Raw genomic sequence first — 17,735 nt, forward strand, 5'->3', positions numbered from 1 at the left:
TCACTCAGAACACCATAACTTAGAAGCATTAGCATTACACTTAAAACTAATGTCTTCAACTTACTTCACGGAATGTCATGAGGCTTGGCTTGTCCCCAACTGGTGGTGTTTGATTGCACACCATGTGGGCAACAGGCAACCTTGCTGTGGTACCATTACGTGACAGTACACGACTTCGAGAAACAACCTCATCCATCCATGCACCTTCCCTTTTCTCTGATGGACGAGAGTATGGATCAAAATAAAAATAGGCAATTGGACTACCTGAAGAATCTTTAACACAATAGAACCTGACATCTTTGTTCCAGACCTTAAAAAAAAAAGTTGGACGTGAAATTAATATTCTATGAAATTGGCAGTGAAGAAAAGTGTAGATGAACCAAGGAAATACTTACAGGAGCCAGACCATCAGCTGGCTCAATGTCAATCCCAAAAAGCGTCTTAGCAAGGTTGAAAAGGCCATCCATAACCTTTGAAAATGAGAAATATGGCCGGAGTTCTTCCTGTACAATTTTGGATAAGGATAGACATAAGTTTTCTTCACGTAAAACTGATGTCTTGAAGCTACAATTTAATTAGCAAAGAGAGAGAGTCAACCTCATTGATGTTGTATTTTGACTCACGAAGCCTCTCACTCCAGAAGTTGATGTCCCAATGGCTCAAATTATCAGCTTCTAGTGCATCTTGACTCTTGGAGTAATCTTTTAGGTCTTCAACATCTGCAAAGACCAAAAAGATTAGATGCTTAAAAGTTCTTCCCAAGTAGCTTTTATTTAGAAAGATTGCATTAAGAATGAAATTATTGGACAGGAACTATTAAGGAGAAATATAGAAAGCAAAGCACAGCAAGCTTCATGAAAATCAAGTTCTGAAATTGTATTTAAGAAAAAACAACCTTTCTTATAATGCCAACTAGTACAGCAGCATTAAAGGTGAATTCATGAAAAATTATATCAGATAATAAGTAACATACATGATCACAAATTAATTGCTGTGAGTGGAGTTTCATTTAAATAACCTAGAGTAGGAATGTGTTCCTAACAACAACAATAGTGTTTGTGAGTTAAAATTGAACTTTCAAATATCAAGAACTAAAAATATCATACATTAATAAGTTATTCTAATCAAACAGACAAGTTCTGAGGACATAGTTTCACATGATAAATCAAAGATCAAAAGACTTGCAACGTTTTGTACCCAATAAGAAACTATATCCAGCAAACTACCTTGGACAGCAGCATTCCAGGAAGCACTCCGAAGCTTTTCTAATAGCTCCTCAGCTTTATCAACAGTAGCCATTTTGGTTGCCATGCTTACCTGATCAAATACACTTTGGTCAGCCTATGAAAAGGGTATATTGTTGTAGATACTCTTGATTCATACCTCGGCATAGTTCTTGTAATTGAGAAGCTTAGCCTTTTCCAACCGAAGCTGCAATATCTGATTGATTATTGGTGTATTATCCAAATCACCACTCGATGCCCGAGTTACATAAGCGCGGTAGACTTCCTCACGCAAGGCACGGTTACGAGCATGTTGCATAACAGAAATAAAACTTGGAGCATCCAACGTAATCATCCACGGGCCATTCTCAGCAGTAGCATTTTCATGCCCCTAGGTGAGAACCAAGAAATAATATAATACACGGCAGAAAAATTGGAAACTTCACACTAGGCTTGAGAATGGGAAACCATTAGTAAATGCAAACATAAGCTGAAGGAAAAGAATACCTTAGAAACTGCTGTTTGTGCGGCTAACCCAAGAGCAGTCGCTGGCAAACCCTCGATTTCTTTCTTATCAGTTATCAGCTTTTCAAACTTCTTTGTGGCATCCAAAACATTCTCGCTAAATTTGTGAGACAGCCTCTCCAGCTCCTGTAATGCAGCTAATCGTAAATTGAAAGGAATAGCCAAAAGGAACAAAGAATGAGCATAAATATTTATATGGTTACTTTCAGATTTCCAAGCCTGCTAAACTTTACAGGAAATAATTTTCTTAAAAGACAGGGAAAGAAAGGCAAGAAAACAGACACCAAGAACTTCAAAAGAAACTTGTGTCAATTACTCCTCATTTTAGTTGGCACAGAAGTTGACTTCAAAAGATAAAATGGACCAGTAGTATGACACCAAGCAAATTTCAGTTGCTTTAACTTCAACTAATATTAAATCGAACCTGTTCAATTTTGTTAAACTGTTCTCTTTTATCATCTTCAAGTGAAACACCATTAAGAACAGCTTCCTTTATCTGGGCTGCACACATACAAAAAAAAAAAGGAGTTATCAAGCATTTTCAAACACTAATAGAAATTAAAAGAAATGGAACAAGCACATTGTAAATGATATCACTTTTATATATTCAACATCGACATGCAACATCACACTAAATTAAGTTTCACTTTTTTTTCTTCCATTCTTTTTTCAGAATTTTAATCATCACATTTGTAATAGCAATCAAACTATAAGACTTTGCTGTCAGTACTCAGCATTGGCCAACATCTAATAACTAAATTAAGGTAGCGATTCTAGCATAGAAGTAAGGCACCAAAATTAAAATGGAACAATATCTCCCATTTTATTTGATATATAGATAACTAAACAAAGATACTCACTCTCTACAATACGTTTGCGGGCTTCACTCAGTGATTGCCAATCAGGAGATTTTCTAATAGCCTTGAAAGCATTGTAGATCGGTTTACTTTGTCCCAATCTTAGTTGAAACTTCACTTTTTCGGGCTGTAAGGAAAAACTAAACACCATAAGGACCAAAATGGAAAGAGTGAGGTTAAAGGAAACTGCAAAGTAATGCAAGAATGCCAAACCAAATTGCTTGAAAACAAAAAGGAACACCACCGTTCCCGACTCAATAAATGGAAAGAAAATCAATTAAGTAAATTCCTACTATAGCATGTGGTATAAGTTATGCCAAAACCATTAAAATAAATTCACCAACTTAATCTACGATAAGAATTAGATAGATAGTAGATGTCTGAAAAATTGGTGCTAAGCATTAATATATTCGTATATATATTGTATGTTATATATTAGACTGTCCTTAAATAGAGAACATAATGACAACATCAATGTACCTGGACTTCTTCAATGGCAGCACGAAGCTCAGCTGTATCTTTAACAGACTTAAGATGATTAACCATTCCCCACACAAGAGTCAACCGATCAACAATCTTTTCCAACGGCTCCACCATCTTTGGCCATGATGGCTCCACTGTTTTCTCCAATTCATCCAAATCACTTTCCTACTCAACCAACACAAACATTCTCGAAATCAAACACACAAAATCCAAATATCCCAGATACCAGAACATTACAAAGTTTCGAACTTTAACACTAGTTTCGAAGAATCAAAATCTTGAAAGCCCAAAAGCCAAACAAATAAAAGATTATGGCAACCAAAGTTTTGAATTTGAATTCTCAAAAAGAGAATGATCTCAAAAAAGGCAAAATCCAATATTGGATTTAGAACAAGGCAAAAAAAAAGCCTTAAACCCGGAAATAAAACCAGCCCAAAAAAATCAAAAGAACATACGAGTTTCTTCAACAAGGCACGAATCCCAGGCCTGACATGCTTGGCTTCAACAACATCAAAAGGTGGAAAGTCGAAATCTTGCAAGAGAGGATTGGACTCCATGTTCTCATCAATAGAAGCTGAAGAAGCCATTGAAGGAGGGGAGAGAGACGAGCAAGAAGAAAATGAAGAGAAAGAGAGAGAAGGAGAAGTTGAGTGGTGAAGAGACTCAAGGCAGAAAGAGAAAGAAGAAGACCAGAGAGGACAAGCGTAGGATTTGCGGAAAAGCTTGGGGGTAAAATGGGGAGAAGAAGAAGAAAAAGGCGAGCGCTTTAGTATTGGATGGACTGAGCGGGAGAGAGAGCAGCGAGTAGTAGCCATGAGTACGTTGACCACAACCAAGGTTGTCTTGAGTAGGACTCTGTTTGGCAGGTGTCGTGTAATTCTCATTTTTCCTCTGTTGATTTTTGTACATTTGCTTGGATAAGAGGAAATCAGTATTGTTCTTGTAGGATGATCCTTGGGAATGGGACCCAGATTTTCTTCATGTCTGGTTGCCCACGTGTTCAGTGATGATGGGATTAAGTCATCAAGCTAATGCCAATAATGACAATATTAGTAGTATTGGGTTAACATAGAAAGTTTCCTGAGAAAATTGCTAATTTGGATATTTCTGTATTATATTGATTAAGAAATTAGAAGTTTGTTACCCAACATGGGATATGAAGAATCCCATATCTCAACAGTGTTAGTTGAAAAGTTTATTCCAATTATAATATTTTATTATATATTATAATTAATGATATATTTTTTTAAGATATTGGGAAAAAGGAGGAAGTGAGAATACAATGGTAAAAAGGTGATGAAAATGAGAGATGTTACAGCTTGTCATCCCCTGTTTTTTATAAAGAAGACATTCTTTTAAACAAGAACAGGGTAAACAGAAAGTTAATATAATACTTGTTAACTTATTCATAGTAAGAATTCTGGTGATTAATTTATATTGATGCATATTCTTTTCAAAAGTAGCAGTCCCAATCTGATTAGTATTTGATTATATTATAAAGTTTAAAGAGTATGAACAACATAGTAGCTATTATTAGTCTACGTTTCCTGTTCTCATTACTGTGTTCTTACTTGGAAGTGACTTACAAGCACTTGAAAAATAGAGTTGCAAGTGCAGCCTTTACTTTGGAAGTAGATACCTGTTTAATGGAATGTCAAGGTCTAAGATTCACTTCTAAAAAGATTGGTCGAAATCAAGTGCTCATAATTCAACCATCTTGTTCTAGCAGATTTAACTAGGGATCCAAAAAGGCCAACTAGGTGAAGATGCTTAGTTATGGAAAATAAGAGCACTGCAGCAGCTTAAGAGCCAGACTGAATGCTAGAGAAGCATCATCAGAGGGTTTCCATGATGATCATTTCTGAAACAAATGTCATGAGTTACTTCTTGTTCTTGTTTCCGATATCATTTTGGTCTGGCGGTTGAACAATCCGGTACTCAGATGAACATAACAATTCAAGAGTATATCTTTTACTCAGATGAATTTTGCATCAACCGTATGAATCAATTCAAGGCAGTAAGAAGAAACCACTTTTGATCTCAATGCAGGTTTATTGCTTCAAAGGGTCTATAAGTATGTATGTATACACATTCAGTGAAGATTCAAACCAAAGTTTTCTCATGTATACCCATAAAAGCTGTTAATTCACATTCTATACAATTGGCCTGCAAGTAAAATGTTGTTCCTCATTCACCTCCACCAGTAGAAAAATCATACTAGCACATGCATACCTGTTCCAAATAGATGGTTAATCAGCGAAGAACATGACAACAAGAACAGAACTAGAATAACATGGTTGTCACAACTATGGAAAACCTAAAAGATTCATCTGATGACACTTAGTATAGATGCTGACATACCCAAAGAGCTTAGTATATTGATGCCGGGGCGTTGTAAATTAAATAAAATACAATCTCAGACACTCCTGTGTCATATATGTTGGCAACAATTTTTTTTCAAAGGGGGAAGAACATAAATGGGTTTTAGATGTCAACTAATTCACCTAAAGAGAAGTAAGAAATGACTTTTAGCATGGTAAGTTAATCAATCATATACCTTGCAGACAAGGTTGGTTTCTCAGTTCTTGTACTTCATGGTTCCCTTTTCAAATCCAATTGTCGGGAATTGCTTTGCATACTCCTCAACGTTGTGGCGGAGTTTTGCAATCTCTGATTGAAAGTTAGGAGCAGCCAGTGTGGCCACGAAATCTTTCAACTTTGTCCCTGGTTTACAAAAATCAACAGCACGTAGCCACAAATCAGTAGAGTCAAGCAACAGAACTAGTCAGGACTAAGGACCTAGAATAATTTTGTACTATTAACATACACATTATAGAGCAGATATAACTGATAGTCAGACAAGTACAAGTTCAGAGAGAATAATACTAGAGGGAATAAAGGCTTGCAAAAACCTTTTGTTTCAGCCTTGATTTTCAGTGCCAAGTTCACAGCAGCATCAAAATATTCTGCTACTTTAACAAAGTCCCCCTCAACAAATCCTCTAGACGTAAGAGCAGGGGTTCCTGGAGTGTATTTCAACTTGTAAGAATAAGTTTAGGTCATGTCAGCACAAAACTACAAAAAACAGCCTTTACCCATCCTGATGCCACCAGGAACCATAGCAGACACATCTCCAGGTACAGTGTTTTTGTTTGCTGCCATATGCACTGCTTCCAACACCTTTTCAACCCTGGAGCCATCAATACCCTGTAGAGAAGATGCTATAAAAGCTTAGTTTCATCCTAGCTTTCATAATAACGTTCTTTTCATGAAGCCAGCATCTCTACTAGTAAAGAGCATCATCTTCCATCAAAACTCAACAGATTAGCAAATTTAAAATCGTAAAGCACAACCAAGAAGTAAGGTATGAGAACTTTTAAACCAGATTTATTATTTTCTCCAAGTAGCCAGAGGATATAAAACGTCTATCTCTTACCTTGTTCTTCAGATTAACCAAAACTAGATGGTTTTCTGTTCCACCAGAAACAAGTTCGTATCCCTTCTCAGCCAGAGTCTGCAAATTTGGTAGATTTTGGTGGTTAAAACTACTGAGTTTAAGAAGAGAGATTCATATGTATTTATTTTTTAAAATTCTTAAACACATCCCTAAGGATGCCTCCTGGTATATGTGAGTTCATTCTTTTTCAATGAATATAAAGAATCACTTCAGCAAAATGAAAAATAATTCTCCATCAAGTAGATGAGAACAAGGGATGTTTCCATGCTTTGTTGTAGAATAAATTTTGCTACATCTTGCATATGATACCTGTGCGAACTTTGAGCAATTACTGAGGACTTGCTCTTGGTAGGCCTTATACTCTGGAGTAGTTGCCTGTTTCAGTGCAACTGCAAGACCAGTAATTGTGTGGTTGTGCGGGCCACCTTGAAGTCCAGGAAAGACAGCCTGATTGATTTTGTCTTCATAATCATAGAAAATCTGCAGAAAAAGTCACTAGTCTAAATTTTTGTTCCACTCACATGTTGAAAGAGAATAGAGCACAAAATGAGCTAGATATTATAAAAAGGTAATGTTTACTTTCAGCAGCTAACCTCTTTCCCTTGCTTGTTAATCTCTTTCAGTCCCTTTCTGAAGAAAATCATGGCTCCACGAGGCCCACGAAGTGACTTGTGAGTTGTGGTGGTTACAACATCAGCATACTCAAAAGGTGAAGGGATGACACCAGCTGCAACCAAACCACTAATGTGTGCCATGTCTGCCAACAATATTGCTTTTTGCTTGTCACAAACCTGGTTTAATACATAACAGATGTGACATCCAAATGGGGTCAAAATCACGAACTTCGATGTATGACAAAATTGATAACCTTAGCTGAATAGCTTTAGATAAATCTAAAGAAGGCTACCTTTCGAATACGTGCATAATCATATAGACGTGCATAAGCACTAGCACCAGCAACTATTAATTTTGGCCTAAAAAGAGCTGCACTCTTCTCCAACTGCAATTAAAAACTTTGATGTCAAGAAAAACTTCTACTGTGATTGAGGGGAATCTAATAAAACGAAAAACTACAAAAGCTGCAAAACTAGACCAAAACTACACAGGGGACATCTTGTATCAATTAAAAGTAATATAAAAAGTTGATGCAGCACAGTGTCAGCTAACTAGCAGAAGATGAAAAATGTGTGTTGCCTTACTGGGAAGGAAAATAGTTGTAAACAAAAACTGATTTGCAATCTGGGAAACTGTATTCTATTTTGACCGAAAAGTGATGAAAGAAAAACTAAGAAGCTATCACAATATGAAATCTGATAAAGTACCTGGTCATAGTCAATATAGCCAGTGCTCTCTTTCAATCTGTATGGCATTGTCTCAAAAAATATAGACACAGCAGATATCTTTTTGGTGTCCGTCTATGCAATCACAAAAGAAACCACATAAGCATCAAGTTACAACCCGAAAATAATAATACAAACAAGAAGACATCCTAAGAAACTGTTGACATTCAGAATTTAATCCTGCTTAATCCTCAGAGTATACGGACGTAGATTCATTGATTATAGGATTACACTTCCAAAGAGAAAGAATGTTTCATGCATTATCATATAGCAGCACAAGAGATGAAAGCTTCAAAAGAAGACCTTCAAATTTCAACTAGCAGGCGAAATATGAGTGACCACTTATTTCAAGAATTCAACCCATATGTCTGTCTGTTTTAAAAATGACGCTGGGAATCTAGACAGAATATCTGTGTCAGGAGAAAACTTGGAAGGAGACTGGGACTATGAAAGAGGACTCTAGAAGTTTAACCAAGACAGAGAGTGAGAGTGGCTCTTGGTGTTTCTTAAACTTGTACTCAGCGTCTGTTCTTAGAAATAACAAGGGAAATGCTTAAAAAATGTCTAAATAATAGCCTCATTTCTTAATTATTACCACTATTTTTTTACTCTCTGCACTGTTTTGGATAAATCAAACAAAGAAGAAAAATAAATTAGGGAACAATCATACATTTACAACCCCGTAATTTCATTTTAAGTAATTCCAGAAATTGCTGAGGCATTGTCTGATGTTTGAAGAGAATAATGTCTTGCACTGTAGCTTAAACTTGTTTGCAAAGTCACATTGTACTTAAATACTGTTATGAAGTAAGGACAGTCAGTGCAACAAAATTAGCTATGTAATTTTGAAGTACCTGATAACCATGAGAGAGATGCCCACCATGAGGAAGATCAAGTGCCATGATTCTGTCATGGGGCTTTAATAGTGCAGTGTAAACATGAAAATTGGCTGGAGAACCAGAAAGGGGCTGCACATTCACTGCCAGACAACAGAGCATAATAAACAGAGAAAGCCTGTCAGCAACCAAATGCTATGAAAGCTCATGCAGAAAATTTCTTTCCTAACCATGCCTATTACTATCTCCGTAAGCACCCAGTGAATAACTACATCTGTAAAGTTCTAGGTACTTTATTCACCCTCCAACATAAATAACAAATTTAAAACAAAAAAAAAAAAAAACTATTGCTATGAATTCTCTTGCCATAACCAAATTAGACATATCTTACCTCCCCATTTTTCAGGATCCAACCGGAATGCTTCCAGGGCACGCTTCTGACATAAGGACTCTGCCATGTCGATGTATCTACAAGATGAAAGTTAAAACCACTTAAGCATCCGGATACTACGTGAATTTACTGATTCCGGTCAAGTCAGCACCCAATAAAATAAACTAACAAAACTTAATATGAGCACGAAGAAAGGACTAGAGAATTGATTAACGTACTCATTCCCTCCATAGTATCTTGCACCCGGATACCCTTCACTGTACTTGTTGGTCATGACAGACCCAACTGCTTGCATCACCGACACCGAAGTGAAGTTCTCCGAAGGAATGAGTTCAAGTCCCTTTAAATCAAACGGCGTTTTCTTTCAGCAAATTTAGCTACTTTAACATGTTATCAATCCAAAAGCAGGGTATCATTGAGAACAAAGTTATTTAAAAACAAAAAACAAAAAAAAGGAGAGTTAGTTGATTGAAAATAGTTATGCTGTTACCTTCCATTGGCGCGCTTTCTCAAGCTCGATGATGTCAGCAATTTCAGGATCAACGGCCTCAAGTGGAGCATTCAGTTGCTTTGGCCACTGTGAAGAAAGAGGAGAACAATTTTTCCATCGAATAATTCCAATAAGAGAAAATTGCTTTCAATCTAAACTAAACAAGTTTAAAGAAAAACAATGAAGTTCTTACAGTGACACCAGATTTCTCCTTCTCGTACACTGCTTCATTTGGCAAAGATGACTGCACCAAAAAAAAAAAGAGGAAAAAAAAAGGATTAAAAAAGAAACTATTACAGAATATCGAATTAGAAGAAATGAAAGAGAGGAAAAGAAGAAACCATGTAATAAAGGGAGGTGGCATTGTACAAAGGACGGAAACGCTTGTCAATGGAAGAGGAGAGTCGTCGAAGCGCCATTGCCATCGCCATTTTTGTTTCTTCTTTCTTTTGGTGTTTTGGGTTCTGAAGCTGTGGAAGAAGTTTGTTACTTAGGGTATGGGTATGTCTCTAAGGCTTGGTTTGTGGCATAGGTTGAGGGTGAGCTTTCGATGGTTGGAAGCCGATTTTTGAAATCTGTGGGTTCAAGTCCTTTTCCTATCGAAGTTGGTTTGGCCCTTCTCAGAGCGAAGAAGTGCTGCTGTCCCTCTAACGAGCAACGACTATCCTCCAACCGTTGGTGGCTCCCACTGAGTATGTGCTCCCTTTTGTCCTGGCCTTTCGTTGCTAATTGCCAGTGCCGATTATCTTTAGTATCATTCCCTCGTTTACATGATCAAATAAGGATTTATGGAAATCGAACGTCAGATATGCATGGTAAGGAAACTAGCCATGAAAGCCCTATCCAAAACTCTGCATTTCTTAGCCATAGAATTAAAACCTCAGGAATATAAGGTGATAGAATCTGAATGCATTTGAGAGTCAGATTTTGCCACCAAAGATATGGACCCGTCCCCGCAAACTCAGACGTCATTTTCTCCAACATTTTATAGTTTTCTTGCTGGGACAGTGGCTTTGGGCTTGAGCACTAACACTATCCTTCAGAGTGTAAGAAAATATTTACCCATGGGCCATTAAGTCTAACCCTTTTTATGAAACCCGGTCAGCCCAAAATATCATGAAAAATAAATGAAAACACTAAATTTCAGAATGTAAGAAAATATTTTTTCATGGGCCTTGAAGTCTGAACCCTTTTTATGAAACAGGAATGTTTATCCATGGGCCTTAATGAAAAATAAAACTGTCTTAACCCTTTTTATGAAACAGGAATATTTACCCATGGGCCTTTAAGTCTTAAACTGGCCAGCCCAAAATGTCATGAAAAATAAAACGAAGATTATTTGCCCATGGGCCTTTAAGTTAACCTAGCCAGCCCAAAATGTCATGAAAAATAAAACGAAAACGCTAGAAGGAGGGCTCGAACCTCCGACCTTATGGTTAAGGGCCATACGCTCTAACCAACTTTGCTATTCCAGCTTTTTGTATTTTTATGTCAACATAAATAATATTCAACTCTCTACCACTGTTTGGACGTTTCAGCCCAAACCGAACGTAGGGTGTGCATTCGGCCAGCTAAACCACCGTGTTTGTCTCTTAAGCCCGCGTAACAAGTAGATGAAAGCACTAATTATGATAATCAAGGAAAAAACCACAAGAAAACTTAATTGTCTGAAGAACCAACACAACCCCCATCCCCCGTCCGCCGCTTAACTGAAGCAGAAATAACCGGCAACATTTCAACAGTAAAACAGGGTCAAGTCCATTGATTCGGGGCCATGTGCACCCACCATCCTTGTCCAGTTGCGTCCTTTCTCAACATGTGAAACGCCACGTCTTTGGTCCAAGACATACTTCAGCTTCTCCACATGGGGTCCCTGACCCGACCAGATGAGTTTCAAATGTTCTACAACTTTCAAAATGTGATTTGCTGTCTTACACCGAATTTTTTTTTTAAAAAAGAAAAAAAACAGATTGATTCAGAGCAACATATCTTAATCTTGGATAGTTAGTTGGGTTTGATTTGGTTCAACCATGGAATATAATCTTCTTTACTCTCACTCTGTATAAAGCATGTTCTCGTTTGTTGATGACCCAAAGCTCATCCCTCTTACTCTTTATCATGTTTCCTAACTGTTCTCCTTGGGCAACCCATTCCCCATTATCCCATATCTGTTCAAACATTTGCAGGGGAGGTAAATCATGTTCCATAAAAGTTGCACGACTTCCTAGATTGACAATTAATTTCAAGTAGCAACAGTAAACTGATCAATGATAAATGGAGGGTAGATACGAGACCTATGTTACTCCACTTGTAAGAGGAATATACATCACCTGCAACTGCTAGAAAAACTTTGGTTGGAGATCATGTTGGGCCAATGTGTGCTTCATCTTCACCTTCACCTTAACCTTATGTTCACAGGGAATTATTAACAAAGATAAAACTGTACAGAAATTGAACCAAGGTCAAAATCCAGGTTCGATGATACTCTTCAAGTGCACGCAAAGCTGTTTTTTCGCAATTCCTATCATGTAACCTGTTTACCCGGAGCTAAATTTAATAGCAGAAGTTGAAATAATTATTACCCCACTCTTGAATCATGGGAAATGTTGATTTTTGTTCCTCAGCAATCATCTCACGTATTGATCAGAACCATTAAGTTTTTGTCAGTATAGTCGGTGGAATGAAGCCATTTCTTTCCACCTCCGTTTCACCTACTACTTGTTTTGGTGACGTAAATAGAGTGGGGGGAAGTCCAAGTACATAGAAAACATATTTTGATTTTTAATTACTTTTATTTTATATCATAATCATCAACACATTTACCAAATTAAAACAGTAATTCATTTATATCCAACATGGTTTATATATATATATACACTACCATAAAGATGAAAACAGAATCCAAAGATAGAAGAGATAAAAGAGGGATGGAGCTGGGACACTGAATCCTAGAACAGTGAAATGTTTGCATATGACAGTGTGTACGTGCCCTGCTTGCTCTGATCTCTTTTTTCCCAAATCAAAAAAATTTTCGGATACATACGACAAACTAGCCCCCAGCCCTAGTGCCCACTAGTTTCGTGCTGGGTTGTAGCCACAAGCAGGTTTTGTTGTACCAAGATTACTTGCTTAATCCCTTCAGCTAATTCTTCTTTGCTTCAAGAATTAAAATTTCTGAATGAATTGTTTGAACCATGACATTATTGATCGCTTAGGCAAAACAACAGGATCTCAGGGTTTAAGAAAAAGTGATAAAAGTATTTATTTCTTATTCAATTCAAGAGGGTAGCTAATCTTTGTTTAGTACTAGTATATTGAGCTTTTGTATCCTTCAAGAGAATCTTTGAGCGTATAAAATAAGGCGTCAAACACACTCTTTTTCACACCTACCACCATTAATGTTCCTTAAGAAATAACAGCAAAGCTGTTCAATCAATCAAGTATCGTTTGATTGAGATTCTTCCTGTTCTCATTTCGTGAGGCGAGGATTCATGAAAACGATGCAGTCACGAGCATTTCATCACACAATTAAGTGTGCTTACCATCATATATTAAAAGAAAGTTAATGTTATCATGATTAAAGTTTGAAGTAGTTTGATGACCGATGCTTCTCAACTAACACCGTGACTGGTTATTTGTAAATTTCACTTTAGCTTTTATATTTACCTATTCCTAATTAGCTCGGCAACTTTATGAGCAATCCACCAAACCTAAATACTATTAATTACATGCTCAACAGACGCCAACAAAGCATGATCAGGTTCTGCCCTTCTGGCTAAAATATATAAATTCCTTTTAAAGGAAAACAGGAATTGCCATGACAAAAAAGGCAAGAAAACTTTCATACTCTTTACTTTCACAGTTTTTGTTTGCATTTGGATTCTGTACTATTTCTCCATTTCAACTTCAGGAATTTAATTCTTTAAGAAAGGTATTGAAAATTCAAGTGAAAGACAAGCAAGAGAGTTGTGCCACTTTCTTGTGTAAACCTTGCTATTCATTTTGGGGTTTATACAACACAGTGTTAACTGTCAGTTGTGAGTGCATGAAAATATTGTTGTCTGCTGTTTTGCTGTTATTAACTTAAATTTTGTATTTTCCTTGGAATTATTGGATCCGGATCAGCAGAGCAATTAGAACAACTTGGCCTTCTTTTGATATCTAAGTTGAAGTAAACTCATTCTGTGTATTGACTGATTTTGTTTAGACCCTGTATGAACCAAAAGCTCAGTTTGTATCACATCAGATCAACTTTGGGAATTGATGTGGTTAATAAGGAAGATAATTGGCTTGTGAACTAATCACAAGCCAGAGAAAAAAACCTATGTATTTAAATGTTAGGGATCACATGATTAATTGATTATTATCCTGCTTTTTTTTCTAATCCAGCTACAAATTTTTGCTAGCATAAATAATAGTCTAGTACACATTAAAGGCCCACTGAATTAGTGCCAAAAAGGATAAAGCTTTGCATTCTTTGCCATCATTCTTTTTACTTATAAAAGACACAACATCCTCTTCTCACTCATATGATTGTTGAGGAAACACAAGAGAAACTTGACATCATCCAATTCCAACCTAACTAAAGTCTAGCTAGACAGGGAAGGAGAAACCAATGTCTCAAATGGAGAGAGATCTCAGCAGCCGCCGATCCTTTTATTTTTCCAGTTGCATGATGTCCCCATCATGCTTCCCTGTGCATGAAGAAATGGAGTACTCACGCATTCACTATAGTGGCAGCGGCAGTGACAAGACGAGGAGGAGATGGAGAAATCTGCTGAGGAGGTTGGTAAGGGATGGCAAGAGCAGCATATATGGATCAAAACCTTTGTCTTTTCACTATGATGCTGTTAGCTATTCACAGAATTTTGATGATGGTTGTCATCATGATGAGTCTGGCCATGGCCGGCGAGTTTTTCAGGATGTTAGATGGGAAGTACATGAATAATGTTGTGTTTGTTTATGTGTTTCTTTCTTTTTTTGTAAGTTCAGATCGCCTTTGTTGTAAATATATATATATATTAAGATCTGCTAATTAAGTTTCCAAGAATCACATTTCTGCCGAATTACTTTTCTGTTGCTTTGTTTTCTTCTTCTTCTTTCCCTCGAAATGTTTATGTTAGCTCTAATGATTAGAAATAATGGATCTGTGCTTTGGATGATGACATATTGAATCTGCCAGGGCCACTGGGGGTGCATTTTTCAGGTTCCAGGACCGACTGAAAAACAACAGGAGCAAGACCTTCTTGTTCTTCTTAATCTGCTTAACTAAATTCTGATCATCAGTGAAGAGACAAAATAACCTTCCAAGGTCAGATTCTTATCAAAGAAATGTTTTCACCAATGATTAAAATCTAAACTAATTTGATTTTCATCTGGAAAACAACATTTCAGCTCCATGACAAGACTAATTAACTGTGATTGATAACTGCACACACTGCAGAGAATGTAATTTCAAATGTCATCAGAGACCATCAGAGTTGCATGTGAAACTCTAGTTTTTCACAATCTAATACGCCAAGATGGCAAGGAAAAGGAAGGTTGTTCTTTTTCTTTTGTTGATTGGTTTTTTCTGATCAAACTGGACTTGCTGAAATCGATGGTCATGACTTATTAGCATCTTCAAGGCATTGATCAGAGTTACAGTGCTAAGTTTCATGCTTTTTAGGGTGCAGCTTCGCCTGCCAATAAAGGTCGCAGAATTATTGAAGGCAAATTGTGGGGTAGAGCCGTGCAAGTTGCATTGAGTAGGCCTGAAACTGCATATGATCCGTATGCTTGTCTGAGACTGATCAGAGTGTGTTTTTGTGATCAACACTGCTGATACATATAGCCAACAAAACATTGTCATTTCATTTATAATTTCACCATTCAAACACTGTCTCCTTTTCTGTCGGGGGAAATTTTCCTCTTAGATAGAGAAGGCCTTTCCTCATAAACATTTCTGTGATTAACACCAATTTATAGTTCTCCTAACAATCATTTAAAATCTCCTAATAAATGTTTAACATGAAAAATCAAATGACACAGCTTAGCATTGTCTTAAACAAAAATTCTAATGAGTGCCTCTTGACTTATTTCTTTCTTTAAACAAAAGTCTAATTAGTACCTACTTGAGTCATTTCTTTCCTCCTTTTTATTTCGAAAAAAATCAAAATTAATTTTTTTTTAATAAAAATACATGTAGCTATAATTGAAATAAATATACTTAGTATTGAAACCCCTTTTTCTTTTAAAGCATAAGTTACTATATTGTTCTGTTATGCCGCTTTTGTCATACAAAGGGTATACTAATGTGTCATCTGATTAATTTAACGAGCAGGTTTGGGCCTTATTTGGGCCTAGAGCATTTTGGGTTTTATACTATGAGTATCGGGATTGGGTTCAGGCCCCGTAGCAGTAAGGGATTTCGTGGAGCCTATATAAAATGGGACCACATTCCCTCCATTATTTAAATCTGGGAAGCCCAGATCTTCTCGGTCGCTGCTAGCTGCTTTTCTGAATTCCATTCTCCCACTGAGTTTTTACCCCTGTCAGCTTCTCTCTAGGTGAGAATCCGATCCTTTCTTTCATTTTCTTTCTTTTCCAAATCCCATAAATATTTCCTCTCTAAAATTCGAAACCCTTGCTTGCTTTTAAGCAAATTTTCCCATTTCTTTTTGGAAAAATTGTGATACATATTCGACTGTATTACTATCATTTCGGTTAGAGAGAAATGATAGTGATAGAACTCCCTTTTTGTGTTCAAATTTCGAAGAGAAGATTGTAAAGATTTAAGGGTTTATTTTTATTTTTGTTTTTTCCTTTACCTCATGAGTTGGGATTTCATGTCTTGAACCCTTGGATTGAATGGTTGTTTGATATGATTCAGTTACTACCACCAAATATACGAAAATAAGAAATAGCCGCTTGTTTTGTCAATTTTCAACCTTTGTGTTTAGGCTGACTGGTTAAATACCTTGGTTCATGATTTATAATGTTGAAGGTTGTCGTATCGACATGAATGCCGTTGGAATTTATGCCGTTTCCATGTCGGAGTTAATTTGTCAGTGTGTATATCTACACAGTTAGTTATCTTTAAGTTTATTAATTATGTTTGAAGTTGGTAATTACTTAGTGCGGTTAACATGAGGTGAACGTTAACTTATTTTTATTTGTATTTTGAGACTCAACTTCATATATAAACGTATAGATTCTTAGTCATGAGCCTGTAGGTGCCAAAGATAAGCTATATGTATAGATGCATATTGGATCAATGAAGGGTTAAACATATTGGTTTGATTTGGGTTGTGTCTTTGAAAGTTCTTAGCTTCGACAAACCCAGCCCTGTATATTTTCTCAACGTGGTTTTTTAAAGCTTGAAGATTTCCTTTTGGAATAAACAAAGTTTGAAATTTTCAATCTTAACTTGCATGTAATGGATTGGATTAGTTTCAAGTTGCACATTTAAGGGAGTCAGGGTGTTTGGTTGCTTGGTGTTTGCGGCTTGGCCTTCCCTCCTTATCAATGGAGGAGGTGGGATTCTTGGGGTGGCTGAGTTTGTCACAGGGCAGTATGCTTGGTTGGATGGGGCTTGGGGTGTGCGAAGGAGCACCTTGGTTTTCATGTGGTGCATTATTTTGGGACTCTAGGTTGGATCTGGAGGGGCTTGTTCTGACTTTTCTGGGGAGATTCTGGCTTGTTTCTGTGCTTGCTGTAATGTTCTTTGTTGTTGAAGGTTCTTGGTTTTTGAGTGCTCCTCTCTTCAATTTTGTGGAGTGTTGGGAACTTCTTTGACGCCTGTGGATTTGGAGGTTTTGCTTTGGTTTTTTATTCCTGTTTGGCTGAGGATGTTGAGTTGACCACCTTTCTTTGTGGCGAATGAGAGGGTTAAGTCCTGAATCCTTCGTGGTTGGAAGCCTTCTTTACGACTCTGCTCAGGTTGTTTTGTTTCCTTGGTCATCCTCATTTGGATTTCTTTTTGAGGAGGCTCTTTGTTGTTTTCTATTTTAGTTTGTTCCCGTTGATTATGTAAAATTTCTTTTCACCTTGTTTTTTGTAGGACTTTTGACCTGGTTTAGACTTTGAAAGGGTATAGGCTCTAATGGCTTATTGTCTAAGCGATTTTTGTGAATGTACAGTCTTCTTTGCCCT

General features: G+C 36.9%; 3 protein-coding genes and 1 non-coding gene across 4 annotated transcripts in view; 1 reads left to right on the top strand and 3 right to left on the bottom strand.

Moving 5' to 3' along the window:
* The window catches only part of LOC110409296 (Zincin-like metalloproteases family protein), a 7,946-nt gene extending 3,954 nt beyond the window's left edge, over positions 1 to 3,992 (bottom strand). Inside the window, exons 1-10 of the mRNA XM_021418593.2 lie at positions 3,544 to 3,992; positions 3,086 to 3,253; positions 2,609 to 2,732; positions 2,173 to 2,249; positions 1,731 to 1,874; positions 1,384 to 1,614; positions 1,227 to 1,317; positions 598 to 719; positions 396 to 503; positions 65 to 310 (exon numbers count right to left, since the gene is read on the bottom strand). Coding sequence (XP_021274268.2) covers positions 65 to 310; positions 396 to 503; positions 598 to 719; positions 1,227 to 1,317; positions 1,384 to 1,614; positions 1,731 to 1,874; positions 2,173 to 2,249; positions 2,609 to 2,732; positions 3,086 to 3,253; positions 3,544 to 3,972 — 1,740 coding nt within the window. The 5' untranslated portion in view covers positions 3,973 to 3,992. The remainder of the gene's footprint in view (positions 1 to 64; positions 311 to 395; positions 504 to 597; positions 720 to 1,226; positions 1,318 to 1,383; positions 1,615 to 1,730; positions 1,875 to 2,172; positions 2,250 to 2,608; positions 2,733 to 3,085; positions 3,254 to 3,543) is intronic.
* Positions 3,993 to 5,115: 1,123 nt separating this feature from the next.
* On the bottom strand, positions 5,116 to 10,476 carry SHM1 (serine transhydroxymethyltransferase 1). The gene is made up of 15 exons (XM_021445466.2): positions 9,944 to 10,476; positions 9,796 to 9,846; positions 9,603 to 9,689; positions 9,331 to 9,452; positions 9,113 to 9,189; positions 8,740 to 8,864; positions 7,868 to 7,960; positions 7,453 to 7,545; positions 7,139 to 7,336; positions 6,855 to 7,025; positions 6,525 to 6,602; positions 6,184 to 6,295; positions 6,001 to 6,111; positions 5,646 to 5,812; positions 5,116 to 5,320 (listed from the first exon to the last, which is right to left on the bottom strand). Exons 1-14 carry the CDS (start codon positions 10,031 to 10,033, stop codon positions 5,667 to 5,669), a joined length of 1,554 nt encoding a protein of 517 aa, XP_021301141.1. The 5' UTR covers positions 10,034 to 10,476; the 3' UTR covers positions 5,116 to 5,320; positions 5,646 to 5,666.
* A 527-nt stretch (positions 10,477 to 11,003) lies between these two features.
* TRNAK-CUU (transfer RNA lysine (anticodon CUU)) lies at positions 11,004 to 11,077 on the bottom strand. Its single transcript has one exon. It is a non-coding gene; the product is annotated as a tRNA-Lys (tRNA).
* A 3,021-nt stretch (positions 11,078 to 14,098) lies between these two features.
* On the top strand, positions 14,099 to 14,767 carry LOC149527600 (uncharacterized). Its single transcript, XM_089785803.1, has one exon. It carries the CDS (start codon positions 14,218 to 14,220, stop codon positions 14,548 to 14,550), a length of 333 nt encoding a protein of 110 aa, XP_089641929.1. The 5' UTR covers positions 14,099 to 14,217; the 3' UTR covers positions 14,551 to 14,767.
* The last annotated feature ends 2,968 nt before the right edge of the window (positions 14,768 to 17,735 follow it).

Source organism: Theobroma umbraticum, unplaced genomic scaffold (assembly GCF_002168275.2).
Source record: "Theobroma umbraticum cultivar Fairchild unplaced genomic scaffold, ASM216827v3 scaffold_44.0, whole genome shotgun sequence".
Taxonomy (NCBI): Eukaryota; Viridiplantae; Streptophyta; class Magnoliopsida; order Malvales; family Malvaceae; genus Theobroma; species Theobroma umbraticum.